The sequence below is a fragment of the Psammomys obesus genome, unplaced genomic scaffold (genome assembly GCF_907164565.1).
Source record: "Psammomys obesus unplaced genomic scaffold, mPsaObe1.curated_primary_1811, whole genome shotgun sequence".
In the NCBI taxonomy this organism is placed as follows: Eukaryota; Metazoa; Chordata; class Mammalia; order Rodentia; family Muridae; genus Psammomys; species Psammomys obesus.
The window spans coordinates 4,365,544-4,393,232 of NW_026596134.1; the positions used below are offsets into that span (position 1 = coordinate 4,365,544).

Sequence of the window (27,689 nt, forward strand, 5' to 3'; positions counted from 1 at the left end):
GGCCCCGCGCTCGCCAGCACCGCCCCTGCCGCTCGGCTCCGCCCCCGCCGGCTCGACCACGCCCCGGGCACGAGGACCCGCCAACCACGTCTCCGCCTCCGGCTTCAGCTTGCAGGACCCGCCCCCGCAAAGCCACGCCCTCTTTCAGGCCCCTCCCCAGCCTCCACGCCGTTCCCGCCCAGAGCAAGAGGTGTTCGCCAATCACGACCTCGCTTTCGGCTCAGCCTCCAAGGCCCGGTCCCTTCTCTCCGCCCCTGAGCTCAGGCTCCGCCCCGATGTCGGCCCCGCCCAGAACGCGTTGTCCTGGCAACCTCGCTTCCTGAGCGCACGCTGCCCGGCTGCAGCGCAAATCCTGCCCGCCGGCTCCGCCCCTTTGGTCCCTTCAAGTGCCTCTCCGCGTGCGGTGCCAGGCCTTTTCCTTTCTCGTGCAAACCTTCTAAAAACCCTATCCCAGCCCTCCAACGCCTTTCTCACGCTGATTGTTCCCAAACATCTCCCTGGAACCCCAGCGCCCCAAAGTTGGTCATCCCCAACGTCCTCGTGCTGCGCCTTCACTGCCAGTCGGTGCTAGCCCTGCGCCAGCCGTGCGCCTGCCATGCGCCTGCCGTGCGCCAGCGTCCGCCCGGAGGCGGCGGACAAGATTCCAGCGGAATGCAGGAGCCCCCAGGCCCGGGGAAACCCTGATCCTGAGTGAGGGTGATGGTCCATAGCACCGTCTCGGGATGTGCTTCGCCTTCTCATCCGGTGTCAGCGCAGAGCGCGCCGCAGGCGTCTCACTTCCGAGTTTCAGATCCCGGGGGGGGGGGGGGGCGGTCAGTGTGGCCAGCAGTGGATGCCAGATGCGCACTCTCCTAGACTAGATAAAGAGCCCGGGGTTGGGGAGTGGGGGTTCTGAAGACCGCAGAGGAAGCTGGATTTCTGACTCCCCCACCTTGGAGTCCTGGAGGGGTCTGAAGACAGGAAAACATTTACAGGTATAACAGGACCAGCCCTCAGGTGGGACAGGGCAGGCTACGTGAGCTGCGGGGTGACAGAGAAAGAGCTCTAGGAGCTGTGCTCAACGCCGAAGAGGCCTGATTTCGGCCTGGAGAGGCCACCGCAGCCTGAGCAGGTCAGGAAGCCAAGCGTCCAGCCGGGCGCTGGCCTCTGAATGGCACCGGGGGATGTGGCTTGCCACCGCGCCCCCGTGTGGTAGCGAGCGGCCGTCGCAGGTGCTGCCGGGACCTCGGGTGGCCCTACTTGGGGGCACAGGAAGGTCAGCCAATCTAGTTTAGCCATATGGGAAAGGTCCTGAACCGAGGGGCCGGTGTGGAGGAAGAGAATGAGGCTGCGAGAGGGGTGTAGGGTTCCTGCATACTTTCAGGTGAGTTAGAGACTAGACAGAAAAAAAAAGGCGTGGGGCATAATGGTACACACTGGAAGAAGGATCAAAAGTTCTAGGTTTGCTGGGCCAGCCGAGCGAGGCACCCCTTGAATCTCAGCGCTCGGAAGGCAGAGCAGGCCGGGACTACATAGAGACCCTGTCTCAAAAAGTTCTAGGCCTTGAGAGTTCAAGGCCGGCCTGGGCAACTTAAGACCCTGTCTTAAAAATCTAGCTTAGTGGAAAGGCGCTTGTATGTAAATACACAAAACGATTACCAATTTTGGGGGGCGGGGCAGGGCGGGGCAGAGTGGCATGCACAGTCACCTTAGGAGGCCGGTTATGAAGCCCCTTGCGCTTAGTAGACGTCCCAAGCCGAGTGGACTGTCTAGGTTCTGAGGGGAGACTGCCTGGAGGCAAGGCCAGCTTCTGGGTGACTCTGGCCATGGTCTGAGATGGTCCACACAGGACAGGCTAAGGAAATGGGGAGGTAACCATATTCTCTGACACATCAGGCAACACTGGTGACCTCCAGCTCTGCAGGGCCAGCTCACCCCACCATGTCTGCGCTGTTCCTGGCTGAGGTGTGTCACTAGCGTTCCTGCCCGGGACCTCGCAGCCACTTTGCTCACGGGCCTCCGTCCCCAGTGGTGCTCCTGACTCACTCTCCTGGAGTTACTTGTGAGACACAAGCTGCTCACCAAGGCCCTAGGAGTCAGGGCTGACGACTGCCCTCTCACTGAGCAGGTGGCCAATGGTCAGCAGAGCACACTGCCTGCCACCTGGCCCTTCCCCAGTACCATACTAGTACCATAGGGTAGCCACAGACGGAATGAAACTGCCACTTGGAAAGGGAATTGTCCAATTTGGGATAAGCATGCGTGTGAAATACACACCGGATTTCAGAAGTTTAATATCCAGAATTTGTGCATGTGTATATTCGTGTGTGAGTACCAGGGTGTGTGTATCTGTGCGTGTGTGTGGCAAAAAAAGAGCAGCAGGTGTCCTCCATCAGCTAGACTAGACTCCAGCAACGGCCGGCAGTTCTCTCTTCTGCTCCCTCTTGGCGCTGTGGGTACAGGTGTGAACAGGATGCTTGGCGTGTTAGCTGGGCGCTGGGGCCTAAGCCACAGTCACTGGGCGGTAAGAGCTCTTAAGTGCGGAGCCCAGCATCTCTCCAGCCCAGCACAAGTTGCCTTAAAGTCTCAGATCCTTCGTGTGGTGGTGGTGGGGTGCCCGTGCATTTGGAGATCAAGACGACAGCCTCAGCTCTCAGTTCTCAGCGTCTTATTTCCTGAGACAGGGTCCCTCGATGGCCTGGAATTTCATCGAGTAGCCTTGGCTAGCTGGCCAGTGATCTACCAGGGGTTTGCCAGACTCCCAGTCCCATCTCACCATCGCTGGGGCAACCGGAGAGGTGGGTGGGCAGTTAGGAGCATTGGCTGGCTCTTCTAGAGGACCCAGGTTTGATTCCCAGCACCAACACGGTGGCTCTGTGCCACTTTGGCTGTCCTGGAATTCGACCTGTAAACCAGGCTCACCTCGAACTCAGAGATCCACCTGCCTCTGCTTCCTGAGGGCTGGGGTTAAAAGTGTGCACCACAACCATAAAAATATTTTACTCTTTTAATATGCTTCTGGACACTTGAATTGCCTCCACGGTTCCCATGCTTCCACTGGGCAACAGGACACAGACAGCAACCCACGGCATGGCCCTTAGATCATAGCATCCATCACACAGGAACTCAAACAACAAACCCCAGCCCTCGCCAGACCTGAGTCAACGTGGAGACTGGACCCTGCTGCCCGTGTGGAGTTTCTGCAAGCTACCACAGTACATGCTCCCTGTCTTGGTTAGGATGTATGTTGCTGTGGTGAATGAAACACCAGGACCAGGCGTGACTTTGGGGGAAACGGTTTATTTAAGCTTACATCTTGTAGCCCCTCATCAAGGGAAATCAGGGCAGGAACTCACATCAGGAACCTGGACACAAAACTGATGTAGAGGCCAAGGAGGAACACTGCTCACAGGCTTGCTTTCCCTCCCATGGTGGTTTGCTCAGCCTGCTCTCTTATACCATCTAGGACCACCCACCCAGGGGTGGCACCACCACGGTGGGCTGGCCCTCCCACATCAATCACTAATCCAGAAAATGCCTGACAGGCTTTCCTTCATGCCGATCTGGTGGGCGCATTTTCTCAGCCCGGGTTCCCACTTCTCAGACGACTCTCGCTAGCTAGGGTTAAGCTAGAGTAAAAACTAGTCAGAACAACCCCCATAGGGTGCCATTTCCCAGCAGTCACTACTGGAGAGGTGTAGCAAAGGGGGACCTGGAGCTACTGCCTGAGGGAGGAGAGGGACGGGGGAGCCACTGAGACCTGAGCCTCAGTTCTCCAAAGCCCTGGACACCAGTTTACAGGCACCGTGGGGACGGAGGGGTGGGGATGTTGAACGTGCAGGGGGAGGGGGCATCGGGTTGGGGGCTAACACACCTGAAGAACCTGGCAGGCAGCAGTTCCAAATAAAGGCTGGTTCTTCACCGAGAAGCAGGTGAGAGGCCGGACGCCCAACTGGAAGGCTAGAGTCCTCCGTGTCATCTTGCAGGGACTCACTATTCTCATTTTGCCTGTTTCTTCCTCCATCACCCCGATGCCAGTCCCTCCACGTGGCATGCCTTCCTACTTAACAGAGCTAGCAGCTGCCAGCATGGATGTCACCAAATCAACACCGAGCTTTCCGTTCAGAAGATTCATCTTCTGGAATGCTACCTTGATTTTTTTTTTTTTTTCTTTATCCAGAAGTCCTATGGACTACCTCCATTTTCCCATGAGGCTCAGAGAAGTTAAGTGACTGGCCGTCCTCAGGCCACACAGCAAGGACTAGAACCCTGGCCGCCTTCTAGTCTAATGTGTTAAGAGGTGGACACAGGCGTCTTGGGAGCTCAAGGTTGAAAGAACCTTCTCAGCCAGTCCTGCCACACCAAGCACACCTGCTCAGCACACTGTCCTCCACACCTGAATGTCCTCCTCCTCTTCCTCCTCCTCCTGCCAATAGCCAGAATAGACTGTGTAGACACTCTGCTCCCAACCCTAAGAACTTCACTGTGAAGACACAGGACACGGGCTGGGCTCCCCGGCTTCCCAGTATTGTGGCTGCGCAGCTTTGCTCCAGAAAATGATGCTTTCCTTTGCTGTCTTCAGTAATTTTTCTTTTACTTCCGAGAACAGCCAGCCTCCTGAGTTGCAGGGCAGGCAGGGTCACCCTCAAGCTCCCTCCGCAGCTGCGCTCCACTCTCTCTGCAATGAACAGGGGCAGAAATCACGAAGCCCGAGGCCACGCCCGTTGCTCTGCCTGGAATACCACACAGGCCCGTTCGGATCAGAACTCAGCGCAGGGATGACTTCTCCCTGCAAAGTTGGGTCAGGAGCCTCACCCCGAGTCGTGGCCATAGCTGCCAGACATGGGCCACATCCTGTTCTCCCTGACCGGTGACCCATCTGTTTCCCCAGCCCTGCCCCTATCTGCTGCTAAGTACAGCTATCCAGAACTTGCTCCAGGCACCAGACAAAGCCACCAGAGAGGCCTAACACTGTTCCCTCTTCCTACAGAGCAGGGAGAGCAGCAGCAGGCCCTACCTTCTTTATTTGGGGCCCCTCACCTTGTAACTCAGCTTTCGGGTGTGTGTGTGTGGGGGGTGATAAGAGGAGAGAGGGAAGGGTTGTGAATAGTCAAGTGGTTGACACAGCCATAATGAGTAGTCTTGCTGGCCCCAAAGGCTACGCTCAGATGGGGGGCTGAGGAATCTGAGGATCCCCTAGGAGGTGATGGAGACAGAAGAGGAAGAAAGGAGAGCCCCTCCCCCATGCTGCAACACCTCCTTCCCCCCCCCCCCCCCCGGGACTCAGAGGCTGAAGGGAGCAGAGTGTGAGCCTAAGGGCTCTCACCAGGAAGAGGAGGTGAGAGTCAGGCTTCAAGACTGGAGGGGAACCAGCAGCCTCCAGGGGTGCCTGCAGGGAGTATCAAATGGCTTCTCATGGGCGCTTGATCCCTTTCAGCCTCATCCCTGGTGGGTAGCAAATGGCCACAGCCCCCTGGTCCTTTGAGACCCTTCTCTGGCTCTCCGACTGCCCGTTCGTTTCTGCGGTGCCTTGGACTGCTGGACTGCTGGGTTACCTCCTCGCTCTCTGGCCATGATTCTCAGGCCACGCTCCTGGTGTTCTGGTGCCTGTCACTCGGCCCTGGCAGGGGGAGAGATGGCCAGCTCCTTCCCTCAGTCTGACACTGTAAAGCAACCAGCCTCCCCTACAGGGTGCTGTTCCTGAACAGTGCCTGCCGGCGCTCTCCAAAGTGCTGGCAGGTAAGTGATCTCGTTCACCAACCAAACACACACACACACACACACACACACACACACACACACACACACACACTCACACTCACACACACGCTCACCCACACGCACACGGATACAGAGGTCACGTCCAGATGAACCACCCCTTGGACCCTTCATCGTGGTGCCTGCTGCACCAGGTGCCCACAGACCCAAGGGGCCACCCCAGGCTCCATCCTCGCAGGGTGGCACAGCCAGGCGGCAGAGGCCAGGCTACAGGTCCGGGTCCTGGTGGCTGCACTCAACGCCAGCGTCCTCATCGTGCTTGCAGTTATGCTTGCCCACGCCGGCGTGCGCGCACTCCAGCAGGTTGCGTTCGCTGCCGGTGCAGCGAACATCGTCCAGCAGGATCGGCAGCGCGCGGCCCTCGCCGAACGCGGCGCGCTTGGCGGCTCGCACCGCGTGCGCGAAGCCCAGCTGGCGACACACCACCGCGGCCGCCTGGGTGTCCCAGGCGTCGTCGCACACCGTGCCCCACTGTCCGCCTACGAACACTTCCACGCGGCCGCGGCCGGGGCTCAGGCCCGCGGGCCGTACCAGGCGCACCGAGCCGTTCTGGGGTGCGGGGACCGCGGTGCTCGGACGTCCCCGCCGTCGCCCGTTTCCCTTTCGGGCCCCTGGTCGCCGGGTGGGCCTCGCGGGCTTTGTGGGCCGCGGGGTGGGCGCTGGGGGAGCGGCCGTGGGGCGCCTGCGGCGGGGCGCCTTGGTGGGAGCGCGGGCTGTCGGGCGAGGAGTGCTCTCAGGCGTCCGGATGAACTCTGCACAGAGGAAAGGCCAGGGGTCAGAGAGAACTGGCTGTCCTGCGTAGCTCTGCTCTCCATCCACGCAATCCCCAGCCTATGCCGGGATAACAGATTCTAAGGAAGATGCCTAGTGCGGCTCCACTCAGACCCTAAGATTAGGGTGTCTCTTGGGAGCCAGCTGTGTTTGATGGATCACCCTGACCCTTGAGCATGATAGCCTCGTGCTGTGTCAGGAGCTTTGGCATTCAGGAAGCCCTGGTTGGCAAGCAGGCACTTGGCCAATCCGCTGCTGCGGACTGGCCCACAGCTCTGCTTTTCCAGGTGTCCTCTAGGAGTAAGTGGAAAGACCCTGAAATTCGGGCACAGTAAGGGAGAAGTTGGACAGCTTACAGGAGCAAAGGACTCATTGCTTCCTGCCCTCTGTTTTCCACGAAGAAGCCAACTTCCACATAGAAGTTGAAGCTAGCAAAAATCTTCAGAGTGAGTTCCAGGATAGCCAGGGCTACACAGAGAAACCTCGTCTTTGGGGAGGGGGAGGGGAGATTGGCAAGTCTGTGAGGCATTTTCTTGATTAATGTGTAATGTGGAACGGCCCATCCCCCTGTGGGTGGTGCCAACCCTGGGCGAGTGGTCCTCAGTTACATAAAAAAGCAATCTAAGCAAGCCATGAGCAAACAAGCCAGTAAGCAGTGTTCTTTCATGGCCTCTGCTTCAGTTTCTGCCTCTAGGTCCTGCATTGAGTTCCTGCCCTGATTTCTCTCAGAGAGATGTACTGTGACCTGAAAGTTTTAAGTGAAAATAAACACTTTGTTGCTTTGGATTGTGGTGTTTTATCAAAGCAATAGAAACTCTAACTAAGACAGATGGATTGTTGGATGGACAATAGCAGGATGAACGAACGAATCACTAGATGGATGGATAATGGCTTTCTAAATGGATGGTGGATGGATGGATGGATGGATGGATGGATGGATGGATTGTTTGGCTGGATAGATGAGTTAATGTTTGGATGGTTGGATGGATGGATGGATGGATGCATTGTTTGGCTGGATAGATGAGTTAATGTTTGGATGGATGGATGGGTGGATGGATGGATGGATGGTGGATGGATGGATAGTTTGGCTGGATAGATGAGTTAATGTTTGGATGGATGGATGGATGGATACATTGTTTGGCTGGATAGATGAGTTAATGTTTGGATGGATGGATGGGTGGCTAGATGAATCATGGATGGGTAGGTGATGATGATGGACGGATGGGTGAGTAGATGGATAAATGAATGGATACACTGGTATATGAATGGATGAGTGGATGGATGAATGGGATGGTTGGGCAAGTAGGTACATGGATGGTGATAGGTGGATTGATGAATGGATGGGTGAATAGATGGATGGGTGAATAGATGGATGGTCAGTTTGTGAGGGAATGGATGACTGATGGGCCAATGGATGGAAAGTGGATGACTGGATGAGCAGATGGATAGACATATGGATTTCCTTCATCTCTTGGTATACAAAAGATCTGACTATACCAAGACACTGTTTCTGCCTAGACTGGACCCAATGGAGCAGCCCCTTCTCCCCTTTTGCAAGACTCCATGCCCGGACAGTCATTCACAGCCTTGAATAGCCTTCAGAACACAGGGTTTGCTCATGGCTCTCTCTGTCCTAAACCAAAAGGGACAAAATGGAACCACGGAAGACCCAGCCCAAATGCTCCCACCCCCTTACTCACAGATGGATATCTTCCAGAGAGCCTTGAGCACTCCTTGCCCAACACAGCTACCCTCTTTTTGTACCCTCTGGGGCTTGCCTACCTAGATCCAGGGTTGCCTGGCTCCAAGTCTGTAAAACAGGACCCATTGTGCTTATATCCCATCGACACTGACTGCATCTCTCTTAGGTGTCAGACATGGTCCTAGGTGTAGGGGCTGTGGGAGCATTCTAGATCCCTCTGGAGCCTCGGGCTGACCTGAGGGGTAGTGGGAGCCCCCTTTTTCCAGTAGAAAATACTCACTTTCCTTGGGCACAAAGGGGATGAGGCGGCTCTTTGCCTTCACCTGAGCAGGGTGTATTTTACACTTCCCTGGAGGCGCCCGCCTGCCAACACACACACAGAAGATCAGAACTGGGAGGCAGCCTTGGGCATCCCCTACTCTCACCCCCCACCCCCACCCTGTCTCCTTCCATTTTGGCGAGGCAAAGAGGGTAGGGGCCAGAGAGGTGTGATCAGGGACAACAGTCCAGCTACCGTAGGCCCTGCCACACTACCCCGAAGCCCCTCACCACGTTGCTCACCCCATTCTTGCACTGCCCCATTCCTGCCCAGCCCTTCCACCCCAGGCCTTCAAGAGTCTCTCTCCCTGCTTCTGGTTTCTGGGTTTCTGGCGATACATAGGCCAGGAAGAAATGTGAAGATAGTCAGGCAAGCTTAAAGACATAGTGGGCAGAAGAGAGGTGTCGTGGGAAGCTGGCTGCAGCAGGCCCAGTACAGTCTTGGGGTCTGTGGTTCAGAGAAAAGAGGCTGAGAAAGGTTGCCAGGGTGTGATCAGGCTCCTTCCCCAGCCTGCAGAAACACAAGGACCAGAATTCCATCTTAATTAGTTTTTGGCTGTTGATCTGTGATTCTTTGAATGGGTCTGACCCTGTTCCAAGACTGCCCCACGTGGGTCCAGGACTTCAATGGGGGTTCCATCAGCCTGGAATTGAAGTAGCCACATGATGAGGTCGCCCCAAGATAGACTTGGCACAAGAAGAGACATACACCTCTTACAAGGCACACAGACTTCTCAAAGCTGGAGATGAGACCATCTCTACTCTGATCTCTCACTGAGTCTGTGTTTTAGGCAAATCTGAGAAGCAGGGGAGATGTTGTCTCTCTTAATGAAATTATATATATATATTTTTTTAAAAAATCTTTGTATACCACACCACAAAACAGCATAGTGGTTCTGTTTAGGCAGTGAGCCGTGACCCCTGGGCCTTCCTCCCTGTCTTCCTTTTCCACATGTTTGCTATCAGGCCTCTGAGGTATAGATGTCAGGAGACATACTTCTTCCAAAAGAGAAAAATAAAATGGAGGAGAATGTGAGAACAGGGGAGGAGTCCCACCCACTTCTGCCTGCCTCAGGACTTTGAGCAAAAAAATACCAAAGTCCTGCCAGGTCCTTTTTCCACACATAGGGACAAGAAACCAAGAGGGAGAGGGTGTTGTAAAATCAAAGGTCAGAAAGCAGCTAAGTTGCCATCTGACAGGAATTAGATACTCAGCATAAATGACAGGTCCTTAAGGAAGCACTCTTTTTTATAAAAAAAAAAAAAAGTTTTTGTTTTATATGTATAAATGTTTTGCCTATATGTACATCTGTGTACCACCTGACCTCAGTGCCAGCAGAGGGCAGAAGGGCATCTGGTCCCTGAAACTGGTTCCAGATGGTTGTGAGCCATCATGCGGATGCTAGGAACTGAACCCAGGTCCTCTGGAAGAGCAGCCAGTGTTCTTAACCACTAAGCCAACTCTCCAGCCCCAGTATTTTTTTTTAAGTGAAAATAACCTTTACTTCCAAGAACCATGAAAGATGATAATGGCTGAGTGACTCTGAAGACGGTGACTGTCTTTTCAGAGGTATGATGCCATGTGGAGACAATGACACTCCTCGGGGACAAGCAAATGAGGTAAAAGCTGACTGTGGTCCAAGTATGAGGTCACAGATACAGAAGCAGATGGGACCTTAGGGGGAACAAGATGGAGGCATATAAGGAGAGGGACGGTGCTTATGTGATAAGGCATTATGTCATTAATTGTCAGTCTGTACTTTCATAAGTCATGATTTAAGACAACGAACACTCAGTGTGAGGAGCAAGAAGTCTGAGAAGCTGCTGCTGGAGACTGCAAACAACTGGAGCTATGAAAACATGTTAACTAAACGAGATGTGGGGTCCTGAGATCAAGAAGGAGCCTGTACTGGGCATGACAGCATCTGGGGGTTAGAGGCAGAAGCCTGAGGGGTTCAAAGCCAGCCTAGACTGAGAAAAAAAAATGGGCTGGAGAGATGGCTCAGAGGTTAAGAGCACTGGCTGCTCTTCCAGAGGTCCTGAGTTCAATTCCCAGCAACCACATGGTGGCTCACAACCATCTATAATGAGATCTGATGTTCTCTTCTAGGTACACATGCAAGCAGAACACTGTAAACATAATAAATAAATCTTAAAAAAAAAAACAACTGCCAATGGGCCAGGCATAATGGCACACACCTTTAATCCCAGCACTTGGGAGGAGGAGGCAGGCGGATCTCTGAGTTCCAGGCCAGCCTGGTCTGTATAGAGAATTTAAGGACAATCAGAGATACACAATAGAGACACCCTAATCTGGAGCCTGGGGAGGTGATTCAGGGTATAAAGCACATGCCACACAAGAGTGAGGACTGGAGCTGGGAACCCAGCACTCACAGAAGGCAAGTTGAGGAAAACAACCTGCTTGTAATCCCAAGTGGAGACAGGGAGTCCGTGCAGCAAGCTGGTTAGCCAGACTACCCAGTTATAAGGTTCAAGAGAAAGTCACTCTGTGCCACTCAAAGGACTGAGGAAGGGCCCTTGAGAACTGGACTTTCCTTCTAGAAAAGAAAACCTATAAGCAGAAGAGGGAGACACTCAACCTGTTGGCTCCTAGCCACATATGTGCACCCCACATATGTGTACCCCCACATGCAAACACATATACCTACATACACCCATACCACACACTCTGCATACACAGATACACACACTACCCCCATACATGCACTTTTTAATAATTTGTTTAATTTTATGTGCATTAGTATTTATGTGCATATGTGTGAAGATGTCAGATCCCATTACAGACAGTTGCGAGCTGCCATGTGGGTGCTGGGAATTGAACCCAGGTCCTTTGGAAGAGCAGACAGTGCTCTTAACCACTGAGCCATCTCTCCAGCCCCACATGCACACTTTTAATTTGAGACTGGATCTCAGGAAATTCCCTAGGCTAGCCTAGAACCCTGAGAAGCTGGCCTGAAACTACCAGTCTTCCTTCCCCAGCCTCCTAAATTGCTGGGGTTACAAGCGTATACTGCTGTGTCTGGCTGGAAAACAAATTTTTACCTTCGGTGTGTGTTTTAGAACTTCTCTAAACCTAGTGTCTCGGCATTCAGGGTGATCGGCTACTCTGACGGAGAAGCAAAAATTTATAAGCTAAGAATGGGTTCTACAAAGACCATTAGTAGTCATTCATTATCCACACCCTAATGTCATGTCGCTCTGTGCCATTCCTGGGACCTGAGGGGCATGACTAGGGTGAGGAGACACAGCCTTTATCCTGGAGAGTCTGGACACATGACAGACAATCCCAAAGCCAAGCGATGATGAGGGAGGAAGGGCCAGGGGGGACAGGAGGGGAAGTGGGTCAGGGATGGAAGGTACCCGCAGGGTACGGGTTTCTACCCGCTGTGCGTGCTGCCAACAGTTAGGGCCCGGCCTGTGACCCATCTCAGCACTCGAGGCCATGGGGAGCTGAGAGGGCTTGTACTCAGAAGGAGTCACTGCAGGCCTTGAACCAAGGAGAGGGCCTCACCGGCGAGAGCTGAGGCAGGAAGAGGATGTGGGAGGAGGTGAAAGATGGAGGGAGGAGTTCAGGGACTCACCTGGAGGGGTCAATCACTTTGTAGATGACCCCGTGTGCGGCTGTGGCGCTGGGCACACCCGTGGACATGAAGTACAGCTCCCCTTTGAACAGGGAACAAGGCGATGAGTGTGTGCCACCGCAACCAAGTGAAGGCAGGCCTGCCTGACAGGGCCCCTCAGGCTCAGAGGGGGGCCCCGACCCCCACCGCCGAACACCTCAGCATGCCTCTATTCATGGCAGCACAGTTCCCTGACCTCTCATCCTACCTGGCCCCGTAGAGGCTCCCAGCTCCATCCAGCATTATCCTGCTCCCGGCTCAGATGGGGTTCGACCAGGCCTAGTCTGTCCGCCATGGCGGTCTCAGAGCTTGGTCCCCCCACAGCCCGTGTATGCACAAGCTGCCAGGGCTGCCTGGGTGACCCTGTCCTCTTGGTTTCTGTGCTGCAAATGCCCCTTAAGGTTACTGGGGCAGCAGAGGTTTTTTTTTTTTTTTTTTTTTTTTTTTTAACATCGTCAGATGTGTCCAGAACACAGCTAAATGGCCAGGAGCCAGGAGAAGCTGTTATGCCTTGCCTGCCAGCGCTGGTATTTTCATGATCCAGGACTGGCCAGCTCACATGTGCCTCCTCCTGGTTTTCTGTCACTCTGTGTCACTCAAAGGATTGAGGAAGGGCCCCTGAGAACTGCACTTTCCTTCTAGACTCTGTGCTAGGGAGGAGGGACGCTACTTCTAAATCATGTTAACCCCCTACCGAACCCAAAGAAAAGGCTTCCAAGGGCTCAGAGAGATTAAGGACTTTGGTGAGGCAGAAGCTGGGGCTGCCCTTTGGGAAACTCACATTCTAATGAGGGTGGGGGTGGGGGTAGGTGGGGAGGTTGTCATTTCAACAAAGATTTCCCAGACTAGGCCCCCCAGGGGCTTTGGGCACTGGGCCCTGCAGGGGATACCCCTCCAAAGGCCTCGGTGAGCGTTGCCTGGAAACTTCAAGAAGCCGGCACCAAGGCCTGCTAGGGGCCCCTGGCCTTTTGTCAAGGAACAATCCCAGGGCCAAGGACAAAGGCAGGACGCTGGGGTGGGATTCTAGCCTGCTCCCCTCCCTTCCCCCTCTGTCCCCTGCATCAAAACTAAGAGGGGCCAGAATGTGAGGTCCGGTGACAGGCCAGAAGGCTGTCTGCCTGCTTTGGAACCATAACAGCATTAGCTGTTCCCTCACCGGCTCAAGCACACTTGCCATCAGGAACCGGGCTGCTCTCTGACCTGCCTACCTTCCATATTCCACATCTTTCCTTCTGACTCTCAGGACTTGCACCCATGTCTCTAGCTCTCCCATCTACTCCTCCGTGGGGGTGGAAGATGGCCACTTCTATCTTCCAGATAAGAAAGGGGAAGTTCAGGAACAGATTCCAGGGCACAAGGAAAAGCCCAGCCCCAGAACACGCCCCTCCCCAGTGTGAAAGTCTTAAACTTCCTTCATGTCAGAGGCCAGTGGAGCGACCAGGGTTGGTGGTGACAGTCTCAAGCTTGGGGAGAGGGTGTGGCGGGGATCTCTGGATGCTCACCAGCCTCGTCCTCTGCAAAGGAGATGATATGCGGGTAGTAGTTGTTGATGAGGCCTGGGAAGGCACAGGTCTGCCCACGGCCCATGCAGACCTCACTGTACTTCCACTGGCCTGTCTCTGGGTTCTCTCGGAGGGACATCAGTCTTCTGCAAAGGAAGAGGAGGTCACGGCTAGTATATTGGGAATCCATCTGTCTACCCATCCATCCAGTTATTCCCACACCCATTTGTCCATTCTTCCACCTGTCCATCCCAGTCATTCATGCTTCCATCCACCCCATCCACCTGGCCGTCTTTGCACGTACCTGCTCATTCTACTGATCATTTCTAAAAATGCCCGGGACTTTCTCATTAAGGAAGAGAGCCGGCCCACTCCTAAGCACACACATACAAACACACTCTCTTTTACCAGACAGGGAGAGCATAGGCCACGTAGGCCACTTACCCGCTCATGAAATCGCCAAATATGTAGAGGCCGTTGAGGTTGGGGTACTCGCAACCCCGGTACACATAGCCCCCAGTGACTGATTTGCCCAACTTGTGCGGGTAGGCGAAAATCGGCAGCACATCATCTGAGGGGCAGATGAGAAAGTGGGTTCATCCTGTGCTTCCTTTTGCAAGCCGCGCTGAGCCACACCCTGAGACGGTGTGAAATGGCCTGAACAGGGAAGGGTCATACCGTATTTTTAGGGGGAGTATTTTGTGAGAAGGGGCCTAATACATTGCTTGAAGGGTCCCCTGAAGTACAGGCGGGTCTTGAAGGGAGGGTCTGGAGTGGGGAAAGCCGGTCAGATGAAAGAGGCAGGGGACAGTACTAGATGGAGATGAGGAAGTGTGGTAGGGTGTCCAGGGACGGAAAGAGGAGGGAGGTCTCCTATGGGACCACTCGGTGGGGTCCCCAGATCAGTCTACGCACGCAAGGAGGAGCGGGGCATGGCAGATTTGGTTTGGGGTTCTGGGGTTATGCTGATCCGAGGTGGGAGTCCCCAAGAGGATGGGATGGGTCGGGCTGGATCTACATCGTGTCGAGAGTCTGAGCTGGGGAGGGGAGGGGCAGGTCTAGCTGGGGGAGGGAGGGGACCGGACAGAGCCCGCTTGGAGGCCCCCAGGGGCGCGGTCACCGAGGGAGGCGTTGGCGCACAGCTTGCGGTCGTAGCACTCGAAGCCCTCGCGAGCTCGCCAGCCGTAGTTGCGGCCCCTTTCCACCAGGTCCACCTCCTCGTACTTGTTCTGGCCCACGTCCCCGCAGAACAGGCGCCCGCGGCCGGCGCCAGACCTTGGGTCTCCACGGTCGAAGGAGCAGCGCCACATATTGCGCACGCCCAGGGCGTAGACTTCGGGCCGCGCTCCCGGGTCGTCCACGAACGGGTTGTCCGGAGGGATAGCGTAGGGCAGGCCGCGCTCCTTGCGGTCCACGTCGAGGCGAAGCACCTTGCCCAGCAGCGCCGACCTGTGAGCGGGGCGGAGAGCGCAGGCTGGTTACGCTAGGTCTGCGCAGGAGGCGAGGAGGATGCGCACCCACACCCCACACCCCACACCCCACACCCCACACCCACTTGCTCGCTCAGCCCAAGCCCTGCTGGGCCACCTGCCTCTGGGCACACCCTCCCATCTCGCGCGTTCACTGCAGCAAGCCCGGCTGGAAGCCCTGACCCAACACCTATGGCTACGCTGCCTCCTCACAGCTCGCCTGCCTTTCAGGTCAGAGCTGCCCTTTATAGACCTGAGCTACGACAAGCCGCCGCCGCCCAGCTTGTCACTCCAAGGCACCTAGAAACCCAAGCACTTCACCACAGCCGCTTATGGCATGTCACGATCCTAAGCCCTAATGTCGTGCGTGCTGCTGTTCACAGCTGTCCTATAAGGGCTGCTGCGCTGGTGTCTCACATTTGCGGAGCTGTCGCTGACACGGAGCATTAGAACCCAGTGCTTCCCTCACTAGCAACACCTCATAAGTGTCCCGTCGCAGCGACAGGCACGCCAGTGGCAATGGTTCATTCCCGGGGCCGGGCACCCCAGGCCCCATCTTCACACCCCACATCCAGCTCCAGGATCTACAGGCAGAAACTCCCAGCAGCAAACTGACGCTTTGAACGTCTGCTCAATCATCCACGAATCCTCACCTAACTTCTCAGCTTCAGCTCCAAGGACACGGGCAAAGTGAAAAGCTGGGGTGTTTCTCACTGTCCACCGGGAATGCATACGCCGCAAGCTGCATACGCCGGGAATACATCCCCACGACTGCTATTTTCTGGGCCAAAAGAGGCTGCGCATATTCACTACAGGAACGGGCAAGACTGTCTGGGGCCTCCTGCATTACCCTGTGTACTTGCACGCTTCCTGGTGTGTGTCGACGCGCATGCTCACACACGTGAAAGGAGGAGAAGGCCGAGCCATTTGCTCAGAACGGGAAACAGATAAATGAAGGTGAGACCGCGTGTGGGTCTCTTATGAGAATAAACTCTGCTCCAACCTGTCCCCCACCTGTCCTCATTTATTATGACCCCAGCAAGGCCCACAGGCCAGCGTTCACCTCGGAGAAAACCCCATCTTCCAACAGCTCACTGCTGCCACCTCTGAGTCTGTGACAACGGGCACTGTGCCTGACCCTTGGCAACTGCTGGCACCTCCTTTCCTCATGACAAGTCTCCATCGTCCTCGCTAATCAATGGGGGTAAGTGACTGAGCCGGGGTCCCAGCTATCTGCAGGCCACCCACCCTGCTCCATGGTGCGGGGACAGAAGCTCGCTCTCCGGAAACACCTCAAGCAGCTCTGTGCGCACACCAAAGCCTCAGCCAAGCGAAAGCAGGGCGTACTTGTTTTGCGCGTTTCCAAACTTCCCAAAGGGGTCTCCTGCCATGCCGCCATCTCCGGTAAAGATGTAGAGATAGCCGTCATCCCCAAAGAGCAGCTGGCCCCCATTGTGGTTAGAGGCTGGTTCTTCAATCTCCAGGATTATCCTAGACAGAGATAAGTTCCCCTTCAATAAAAACACACTCAAAACGGTAACCACAAAACAGCAGTAAAATGTTTTCTTAGACGCCACGAGGCAGCGGGGAAGACTCCAAAGCACTTGTAATGTGTTATTTATTTTCACAAGGGCCTATAGGGATGATCCACTTCACCATGTCAAGGAAGGACCTAGATGAATGACCCACTTGAGGGCACCCAGGCCGTCAGCATCAGAACTGGAATCAGGACTCTGGCTAGCGTTTCTCAACTGCTTTCTACCCCTGGTACCCTAAGGAAGGTCATCAACTTCCCCATTACCATATCCTGTTTCCCACACCCCAGCTGGTGACCAGAGCCCATTTGACATGCACCCTTGATCGTTAGGATGAGCTTCTCGGGGTAGTGGGCCCTCTTACTGCCACTGTAGGCCGTCAGCTGGCTTCCCATTAGGGCTTTGTCGTGAAGGCGAGAGGCAGGAAGACACTGCCAGTCTGTGTCCTGAGAAGCAGCAGGCGCAGAGATACAAGAGTGGTCCCTGTGGACGTCTCAACAGATGGCAGAAACTCAGCCATGCAGACTCCCACAGGTGGCTCCTCCACCCCAGCAGCAACTACACACAGCAGCTGGAGGTCTCAGGTCACCAGCTCTCCCTTCCGTAGCCCTCTCCCTACCACCTGGTTAAGTCCCTGTACTAAATCCCCTCACATAAAAAAAAAAAAAAAAGAGTCCCAAAATAACCAGGTTCAACAAGACTTGCCACTGCGCTAACCTTATAAAAAAAACAAAGCAGGAATAAATGAAAGAAACAAAACAACAGACACAGAGAGACCAGGTCATTAGAAGCAGGTCTTGACTGGTTCTTTCCCGAGTCCCACAGGGCCCCCCAAGCAGACGCCAGCTCAGACTGCTGGTCACCCACCTCCAGCCATGGGAAGACACTGACAACTGACCTGGGTACCAATGATGGCTCACTCCTGGCCCTGCCCACCTGCCAACCGTGACAACTTCTCCCTCAGAGTAAGTGAGTCCAGCTCTGTGTTGTGTCCTGTGCCTGGAGGACCCTCATTGAAGCCCCTGTCTAAAACATGCGACTGTGTACTTTGTGTTTTGAAAGATTTTTTAGTAATTTATTTTCTTTTTACTTGTGTGTATGCGTATGCAGGTGCCCTGGTACTGGAAGAGGGCAGCAGAGCCTCTGGCACTGGAGTTATAGGCTGTTATGAGCTGTTCCGTGTGGGTGCTGGCAACTGAACTCAGGATCTCCAAAAAAGAGCCAGAGATGCTCTTAACCATGGAGCTGTCTCTTCAGCTCTAGGATTTCTTGTTTGTTGCTTGTTTGTTTTTAGGCATGATCTCCCTATATATCCCCGCATGCTCTGGAACTCACTATGTAGACCAAGGTGGCCTTGAACTCACAGAAATCTCTGACTCCACAGTGCTGGGACTAAAGGAGTGTGCCACCACACCCAATTTTATTTTATTTTTTTTAAAGACAGGGTCTCTGGTAGCTCCGCTAGCCTAGAACATGCTAGGTAGCCAAGAATGGCTTTGAACTCCTGACCCTCCTGATCTTATTGCCTCCACTTCCTACGTGCTGCAATTATAGGACATGTATCAAGCACTCTCAATTTCCAACTTCCGTTTCTATCACCAGTCACTTTTTACGTCATATTGGAGATACATGCTTTCATCCTCCATCTCTCCTCTGTCAGGTCCATGGAATAAATCTTCTCCCATTGAGAAGTAGTCTCCCAGGCTTGGGTGTAATCATGAAAATTCTGTTTTCTCTTTTTTAATCTGGCTGCCAGAGACAGATGTCTATTAACCTCAATGCTATGGTTTTGAGTTGTTTCTTTTTTTTTTATAGGTCAACATTAACATTTCACAGGTTCATCAAGCACATGGTTTTACCAATACACCTGATCCTAGCCTTGCTCTAGCTTGCTCTTTACTTGGGGGTAGGGGCAGGCAGCATCTCTGAACTACATTTCCATGATCCTTTGCCAGCTGAACAATATCAGCCAATAGAGGGCATTAGGAGAGGCAGGTGTAGGGCTGGTGTTTTGTTTGTGTTTCTGGCAACATCTCTGCCCTTCCCCCATGGCTTTGGTTATGTTAGCCACACACCCCCAACCAGACCTTTCTACCCCACAATTCTGGGAATGCAGCACCATCTCATTTCTCCCTGAATCCCTCTAGCCATAGAAGGAGGCAACTTTCTCCAATGGTCCAGGCTCAATGCCGCCTTCCCTGGGCTGTCCTTTTTTTTTTTTTTTTTTTTTAAGATTTAGTTTTATTTCTTTATTATATTGCTTTTATGTGCATTAGCGTTTTGCCTGCATTTATGTGTGTGTGAGAGTGTCAGATCTTGGAGTTACAGACAGTTGTGAGCTGCCATGTGATTGCTGGGAATTGAACCCAGGTTCTCTGGAAGAGCATTCAGTGCTCTCAATTGCTGAGCCATCTCTCCAGCCCCACTTCCAACACTCTTAACAGCCAAGACTCTTATTTTCAGTACCTGCTTCTGCCTGGGAGAGCCTCTGGAGCAGGGTGACCAAGCCAGGTCAACTCCCCTCTGAAACAGTTGGGACATAAATATTAGCAAGTAGGTTTTGCAGGCACTGGGGACCTAGAGGTAGGAGCAGTTTAAATGGGGTAAAAGCCGGACATGGTCACCAATGCCTGTAATTCCTGTACTTGAAAGGTAAAGACAGAGAACCAGTCTTGGCTGTTTCCAGGCCAGCTTGGGCTACACAAGACCCTGGAGAGAGAGAGAGACAGGCAGAGAGACAGACAGAGAGACAGAGACAGAGAGACAGATAGAGACAGACAGACAGACAGACAGACAGAGACCACAGCCCAACACGCCCTTGGATGCACCTCTGTAGAGAGACCAGGGCTCCAGCTTGGATGCTTCCTAGCTGTGTGACCTGAGAGGTCACTTCCCCCTCTGAGCTATGACCTCATTCAATTGTATGAGTCAGATGAAATAACTATCTCCAGAGCCTGCGGCAGAACAGCAGAGAAGCGTCTGGCCTAAGGAGGTCAGAAGCAGGGGTCGGGACGTGGCCCCATGTCGTGTCTGTTTTGCAAAATCATTGCTCTCCAGGCCCCAGAGCAAGTGATTCAGCAGCCCACCCCATCCGGTGTGCAGTTGTTGAATAGTCACAGTACTCAAGACGGACAGGCTCCCGCGGCCACAGCAGTGTGGGTCACGCGGCCTCCCACGTGACCAGGCGGCCCTCCCTGGGCTGGGGCTCCCGGGAAGCCACCTCTCTGAGCCGTGATCCACGGTGTTCTCGTCATCCTCCGAGACTCTGAACTCGCTGATACGGATCCACTCTCGGAAGCCAACCCCCACAGAGTAGTAGACGTAGAGCCTCCTGGGACGTGGGTAGCGGGGGTGGAAGGCAAGGCCGAGGAAGCCGCGCTCATCCCCTTCCCAGGGTGACGTGAGCACCGCCTGGCTCACATTCAGGAAGGGCTTCTCCAGGCGCGAGCGGTCGGGCAGGTAGGTCCACACCAGCCCCACCTGCTCGGCCACGAAGAAGCGGTGGCTGCCGTCCCCAGCGTGTACCATGGCGACGGGGTTCCGAAGCCCGTTGGCCACCTCCTCCAGACACAGCTGCAGGCAGCCCTTGGCATCAGCCACTACGCGGCCCAGGTTCGAGTTCAGGTTCTCGTTGACCAGCAGGCTTGGGAAACAGTAGTCGGTGTCATCGAGGGACAGGTAGCGGCATAATTTGGCCCGGTTGCTCTCCAGGGCCCAGAGTTCACGGTCAGGGGAGAGGTAACGGAAGAGGCCTCGGCAGGGCTGCCACATGTCCAGGCAGTAGTCCTCGCACAGGCCAGGCACTGTCCGCAGTGGGGTGGCCGGGTCCTCCGCGTCGTAGAGGTGGGCTGCGTAGGGCGAGCATTCCTGCAGAGACAGGAGGGCTCAGAGATGCCAGCAGGGGCGCTCGCGCCTGCTCAGCTTTACTCCTTGTGTTTGTGTCCCCACTCAAGGGTCACCTGCCGAGATCTGACCTTCCCCCTGCAGGCCTCCTCTCCATTGCTCCTGACCTCTGACTGCTTAGCAAATCAAAGCCCCAAAACCTACCATGAGCCTTCAGTCCTATTGCCTATCTTCTGCAGAATGTGCGTTCTGTCAGGGCAAGAATTTCTGCTCTTCTTCAGTGCTGTATCCCTGACCCTCACATAAACCCAGGACACCCAGGGCACAGCAAACAGTGAGAGGACAGTGAAAAATGTTTTACCTTGCCAGCCTTCTGGCAGCCACAGTGCCCCGTGTCAAAACACTCCCGCATCTATTATCATTTAATGTTTATGATTATTTCACTGGAGGGGGAGGGGACTGAAACCCGGGGGGAGGGGGCTCCCGTGTTATTCACTGATGTGGTCAGGTTAGTGGGGTCTGGGTCTGGTCTCGGGTCTGCCCTACTATCTCCATAACTAGACAGCAAACACTTGCACAGCACCTGCGTGACTTCCGGCTGAGCCCAGGCCTGTGTCTCCCAGGATCCCCCCCCCACACACACACACCATCTTATCCCGCCCTCAGACTCAGTTCCTCCCAGCAGGACCCTGCAGCTCTCCTCACTGGAGCTACAGCTCAGAATTCTGTGAGATTAGCGAATCTCGTTGGGTGCTGCCAGACCAGAAAGACTTCCAGGATCCTCTCCCCGGCTGGCTCTGCCCTCGGAAGGGAGAAGTAACCACTTTTTCTGCCGTGCAGGCTTCCCCACTAGTAGGGTGCTGCAGAGCCCACGCAGACCCCCGTGGATACCACGTGAGAGGAAAGTCACTGCCTTGGGGAGCAAGTCTGTGACCACAGCAGGAGTGTGTGGGCCACTCATGTGCCCACCCTCTACCCTGCCCCAGACGGTCCTACCCTGAAGCTGGTCTTGCTGGAATAAGTCACATGGCCCCTTTCCAGACCGTCTCCCTGCCCTGCCTGCAGCAAAACAAACAAACAAACAAACAAACAAGCCCAGCTCCTCGAGAACCCTCTTGTGGAGTCCCCTTCACGCTGTGGTTGCTTTTCTCTCTGCGGTGACAGACCCTTGCTGCCATTCCCCCAAACCCCAGGGCTACTCAGCTCTGGATCCCCAGAGGACTTAGAGATGCAATTCCTAGACAGAAAAGCCAACGTCAGCTGTGCCACCTGCTCTCACCAGGAAACCAGGCTGGGCTGTAGCAGGAGACCTCGCTGGAAAGCAGGCGGACAGCTGACCTCCAGGCCAGGGCTCCCTCCCTTTACAGCTTCAGTCACACACACACACACACACACACACACACCGGCCCCCTGGTCCCTCCGCTGCTATGGGCTGAGTCCCACCTGACAAGCTAAGCGGCCCTGTTGTCAGTCACTGTCCCTGTCTGAGGTGTCATATCTCCTATGCTCCGCTCTGCGCTGTGTGTGCCAGGCCAGACGGCCAAACCTTGGACTATGCAGGGCCGGCTCTCCCATGATCCTCTGGATGCTGTTTCGGGCCAGCAGTGGCCAAAGGGGAGACCTGAGAGGATTGCGTACACACAGGCTTCCGTCTCTCTCTGTGGGGCAGTGTCACTGTGACCCCAGGGTTATGATGAGGACCTGGGGCTAACAGCGACCACACGCCCTGAACTGGCCAGAGCGGGACTCACCCCAGCCTTCTGCTCTCTCCGACGCTTCACTAGACTGGTCTCTGATGGATACAGACTATACCAGGCTCTGGCCTTGGCTCCAAAGACAGTAGATACAAGACATGACCTGATAGCCCTTTCCTTGTCAAAAACTCAGCCAGAACGTTGGCACAGGGGCTCTGGGGACCTCCTGAGGACTTTGGCATGTACCCAAATACTGACCACTGAGTCTAGCAGTCCCTTACACGTGGTCCCCCATTCTTCCTTACACATGATGTGAAAGTGGGGCTCAGACCAGAGCCACCCAGAGTTAATAAATGACAATACGGAACAGTAGTTGCTGCTGACAGAGAGGGTGGGCAGTCACTGGACCTCACATCCAGGTACGGTGGGCAGTGAAACACCCACGGGAGCAAGGCGCCTGCGACCTGCCGGCCCCAAGGTTGCCACAGACCAGTCTCTCTGACAGTCATGACTCATGGCCTTGAGTCCCAAAGGCATCTCACCCATCCCACTCCACCCCACCTCACCCCACCCCACCCCCAGCAGGGAAGAGGAGTCTTGTACACAATGTTCCCTCTGTGGGATGTTCCTTCCTCCCTCACTTCCACAGCTGGCAAACTCCTATTCACGAGGCAGGACCCACCCACAAGTCTCCTTCTTCCTCCTTTTCCCAGGGCAGACTCCTGCCCCTCGGGTGTCCATGACACTCTATCTCTGACTCACACAGATATTCTTCTCCTGGTTGTCTGTTACTCCAGGAAGCCACGCTCCTCTTCTGCCATCACCTCTGCTTCACCAGAGGGGGGAGGGGGAGGGGAGGAGGGCTTGACTTCTCTGCCTGGCCAGGACTCAATTTTCTCTTTGCCTGCTTGTCCACCCACAGACTTCGAGGCCCTGGAGGACAGGTACCCCAGGATCCAGCACACAGTTTGGCTTCAGGGCAGGGGACAGTGTTATGAGGTGGTTACATGAGGGCTTTGGAGCCAGAGTTTATGTTCCGTGTGTGATCTTTGGCAAACTCCTTACCTCTCTGCACCAATGTCACCATCTATAAAAGGGGACAAGAACACCAAAGAGTTGCTGGGAGCAATAAACTGAGACTCCATGTGTTTGCTCAGTGAGTTTTCAAATAAAATGGACCCTGAGGGAGTAACTCAATGGTCACTCTTCCAGGCTGTACCAGACTTTTGAGGGTTTTTCGCTACTTGCCCTGATACCTTAGGATAGTCTCTTGGTTGCATGTCCACCTGCCTGTCTGTCTGTCTGTCTCCTGAAATGAATGGAGAGGCTTTTGAGGCTAAGACTGTGACTTGCCAACTGCCTCTGGGTCCAGCAACACAGAACCAACCCCTCGCTGGTCCTGGGGACATGTCTGCTGAGCGCACGAGCCTGCTAAACACCCTCACAGGTCGCTCCTCAGGTAAATCCTGCTGATGAACTCAGGCACCCAGCTACAGAGAAGTCAGCCACGTGTGAGCCGCACAGCAGCCACGCTGAGGTTGCTGTGTGCCACCACTGCCTGACACGTTTTCCCAGCGGAGGGCAAAGCCTCAGGAAAGAGCCTCCTGCCTCCTCCACAAGACAGCTGTGAGGCTTGAGTGACCACTGACAGAAACCTGTAGGCAAGGCTCCCATCCTTGGGATTGGTGGCAGTGAGGGCGGCCCCCCACACTCTCCCAGGGCCCCCTCAGGGAGACCACGCCACAGCCTTGGCAGACAGCCTGAAGCAAGCTCAGTTCAGACATGAGGTCACCCCAAGAGACGACTCACTGGAGGTATGAGCAGACGTTCTGCCACAGAGTTCTCAGGCCATTTTGGGCAGACTCCCAAGGAAAAAGAGGTGCCTCCTGCCAGCAAACAGCCTCAGGACTCCTTCATCCTCCCTGGTCCTGTCCAGCTCCTTTGCCTTGCTGGGCCCAGCACATGGTGAGTACCCTCTAAGTAGGCATGGGCTGGGCGTAGGGACCCTGCTATTGGCCTGGATGCTGCAGACAGACCAATGAGCTGTTCAGGTGGACCTTCAGGATGGAAAGAGAGGTGGGTGGCTTACCCTCTAGCTCTCTCTGGATGCGCAAAGTTTTGGGGGTGGCTGGGTAGAACCCACTACAAGATGAGCAGAACAGCTTGGAGCACCGTGGTCTCCCCTGGACCTAGTACCTAGAGCACTGAGTGTGGTTCAGGTCTCCTGACCCACCACTGGGCCATGTCACCATTGGGTAAGCGCCCACGTTTCCTGAAATGGTCCCTCTCTCTCTAAGACCGCAAGGAAACAATAGAGGAATTTACCTACAAACCCCAATTGAACTACTCTGCCTGTGCCGTTTATGCGCCGTGGGATGACGTGTGGGGTGGAGATCCGTTCCTCTTTGAAAGACAACGTAAGTGAAAGACAAACGGTGAAGCTCTCAAGTTCACAGTCAGGAGAGGTGGTAGTATCAAACCAAGTCAGCCCCTTTAGTCCTGTCCTCTAGGCTGCTCCCTGCTGGCTGGGACCGGAACTTTGTACAGTCTAGAGCCAGCCTTGGAGTGTCTAGCTGGTGCTCCTGCAATCAGATCAGAAGGGCAGATCCGGTGGTCGCGGTCAGATAGTCCACATCAACAGAAGGAAAGTGGTAGTTTGGTGTGGATCTAAGGGCTCCACCGTCAGAGGGGAGGTGAGAGGGGACAGCGGCCAGCAGCACAACAGAAAGGGGGGTACTATGAGACCTAGGGCACTGCAGGCCCTGGTTCACCGCCACCCCTGACCCTGAGAGGTGGGCTCTCAGACTGCTCCGTTCTGCCTGACTAAAGGAAGGGCCTCATCGGAATCGGCAGTCCTAAGGCTGCTGACAAAGTCACGCCCTTTATCTTAGCTGCATCCCCTTCCAATCCTGCCTTCCTCCATCCCGGTACCTGACAAGGACAGGGCTCTCTGCGGTGGGGCCCTGGGGCAGCTTCCAGGGTGTCCCAGAGAGTAGGAGTCTGTAGACTCTGAGGGGAACTGAGGCTCCTAAAAGGCCCAAAGCAAATGAATGACAAGAGGGGTCCTGGGATGGCCGGTCTTCTTGCCTGATGCTAATCACTCCCTCTAGGACCCCCAAAGCTCCAAAGTCCGGGACTCAGTCCTCATCCTCGCCCCTGTGCTGCCATCACCTCCAAAGTCCAAGATCTCCTCCTAAGCCAAGCACCTGTGGGGTTGCCATCGCCTCAAAGTCTGAGACCCACCCTGAGTCCTTATGGGGATGCCCCTATGGGGATGCCATTTCTGCTCCGTTCCCCCTAACTCCTCCAGCGACCCCCTCAGAGTCTGGGACGCACTCCTGAGTCCTTTTAGGGGGCCCTTATGGGGATGCCATCCCCGCTCCACCCCCGCCTTTCCACCCCCCCCCCCCCGCGACCAGTGACCCGCGTGCCCCCCCCCCCCCCCGGCGCCGCGCGCCCGCTCACCTGGCACAGCAGGTCCAGCGCGTAGCCGGCACAAGTCGCCCACACCCCGGCGTCCATGCGGGTCTCCAGAGCCCGGAAGCGCCGGGCCAGAGCCTCGTCCTGCTCTGCAGTGCAGCAGCCAAAGGAGGAGTATTGCGCGCAGAAGCTTAGCGGCTGCGGCGGCCGGAAGGGCGGCCTGAAGTCCAGACACTGCGGGTGCGCCGCCACCAGCAGAGCGCGCAGAGTCAGCAGCGCCGCGGGCCCGATTCCGGCCCCAGCCCACCGCCCAGCCATCTGCCCAGCAGTCTGCACAAGAAAAAAAATAAAAAGCCAAAGGCCTGCCAGGCCCGCCGGGCCCCCCCCCTCCCCCCCAGCCCCTGGCCGCGCCCCGAGCGCCCGCCTCCCGACTCGCTTGCACTCTCCCGGGCGTTCTCGGGGGAAACCCGTGGCTTCTCCCCACAGGCCTAGAGTCTGGGGAGTCTTCTCCCTCGAGGTCACCTCTCCTTGGGAGCACTCTGCGGGATTGGAGGAGCGGCACAGCCCGGTTCCCGCTCTGCGGCCAGCCCCCTCCTCCTGGCCCCAGTCTTTCCAAATTCAAGGTCCGTGGCCTGGCGTCTGGGAAGCCCCGGTTGCCCAGTTTCAGGGTTCCACCTCTTAGTCTCAGCTTCCTCTCTAGGGGGGGGCAAGGAGCAAGCACCCCAAAGCCCACGGCAGGGAGGGACCCCTAGGTTGTAATCCCACCTCCTACTGAGCCAGACAGGAACTTCAGCAGAGTGTTTAAAAATGGAGGTGTGTCCTGACAGGTGGTGTCACCTGGGACCTCACAAGGAGTGAAGCCTGAGCCTGGGGTTTGGAGAGGGAAGAAGCAGCTATCCACAGTCTAGCCTTGGCCCTCCCAGGGCTTCTGGCCTGGCCTGGCCGTGGAACTCTCCACCCGCAGCCCAGGACCCGGGGGCCTCTGGCCTTTCTACATAGGAAGCCCTAATGGGTGTGTCTCCTGGATGGGTGTTTACCTCTCCCCCGGCACCTCTCACCTCAGCTTCACCCCAAGAGCGCACATACACACTATCTCATGGGCCCAGAACCACACAACAGTAGAACCCCAACCCTATGACTGGCTTCTCCCTGGAGGAACCATCGGTTCTCTCTCTCCCCCCCCCCCCTCTGTTTCTGTCTTCAGTCTCCTCGAACTGCCCTGTTGAGTCAGCCCGCCACAGTTGCTTGGTGCGGTTGAGGTTGCTTAGATTCCACAGAGCTGTGGTTGGAGCCTGAAGGGGGGTGGGGCCAGGGGCCAGCAATGAAGACCAAACATCTCCTCTCTAAGTACTGAAGAGCAAGCACACTTAACACACGACTGACGAACAGGGAGGTTGAGAAGCTGCAAGAGGGACAGTGAGACAATACGGAGTTCTGCAGCATCAGCAGCTGGTCCACAGGTCCCTGGTGGCTGGAGGTGATTAGGGACAAGAAGCTATGACCAGCCGAGGTAGCTGGACCTTCAAGGTGAGAGGGAGAGGCAGCCACCGTCAGACAGCCGGGGCACAGCACCCCTCCCCCTTCTCCTATTCAGCCAGTGTTTATTATAGGCTGAACTGAACAGGGGTGGCTGAATACGCGTCTGGAAAGCATGATCTGGAGAGCTGAGTGGCCAGAAAGTGGCTGGCAGCCGCAGAGCCCCTGGAAAATGAAGGCGCAGGCAGGGAAGAACGCAGTCACAACATCCTCCACCCAGGCTACTAGCCAGATTAGGTAACGGTAACACAACATTCGGGGAAATTCCTGGAGGCGGGGTGTGGATGAGTATGAGTGAGAAGCTAGTGGGGTCAAGCTCTTGCAAGTATACCTCCAAGAACCCTTCCAGAGTCTCAAGGAAGGGCCAAGCAAGCCCCCTCATGGTCTGGCAGGCAGAGGGAGGAGGGACTGTCAGGACCCTGAAGCAGGCTGTCTCTCCAGCAGAAAGGGCTTTGAGGGAAGGCAACCCCTCGCCTTGATGACTCAATAAGAAGACATCAA

The 27,689-nt window shown here is 55.4% G+C and overlaps 1 protein-coding gene across 1 annotated transcript; it reads right to left on the reverse strand.

The window, feature by feature from the left end:
* Positions 1–5,261: 5,261 nt before the first annotated feature.
* Positions 5,262–25,971, reverse strand: Hhipl1 (HHIP like 1). The gene is made up of 9 exons (XM_055592943.1): positions 25,698–25,971; positions 19,916–20,562; positions 16,508–16,651; positions 14,812–15,140; positions 14,136–14,262; positions 13,692–13,837; positions 12,151–12,232; positions 8,511–8,593; positions 5,262–6,509 (listed from the first exon to the last, which is right to left on the reverse strand). Exons 1-9 carry the CDS (start codon positions 25,968–25,970, stop codon positions 5,965–5,967), a joined length of 2,376 nt encoding a protein of 791 aa, XP_055448918.1. The 5' UTR covers position 25,971; the 3' UTR covers positions 5,262–5,964.
* Positions 25,972–27,689: the final 1,718 nt, after the last annotated feature.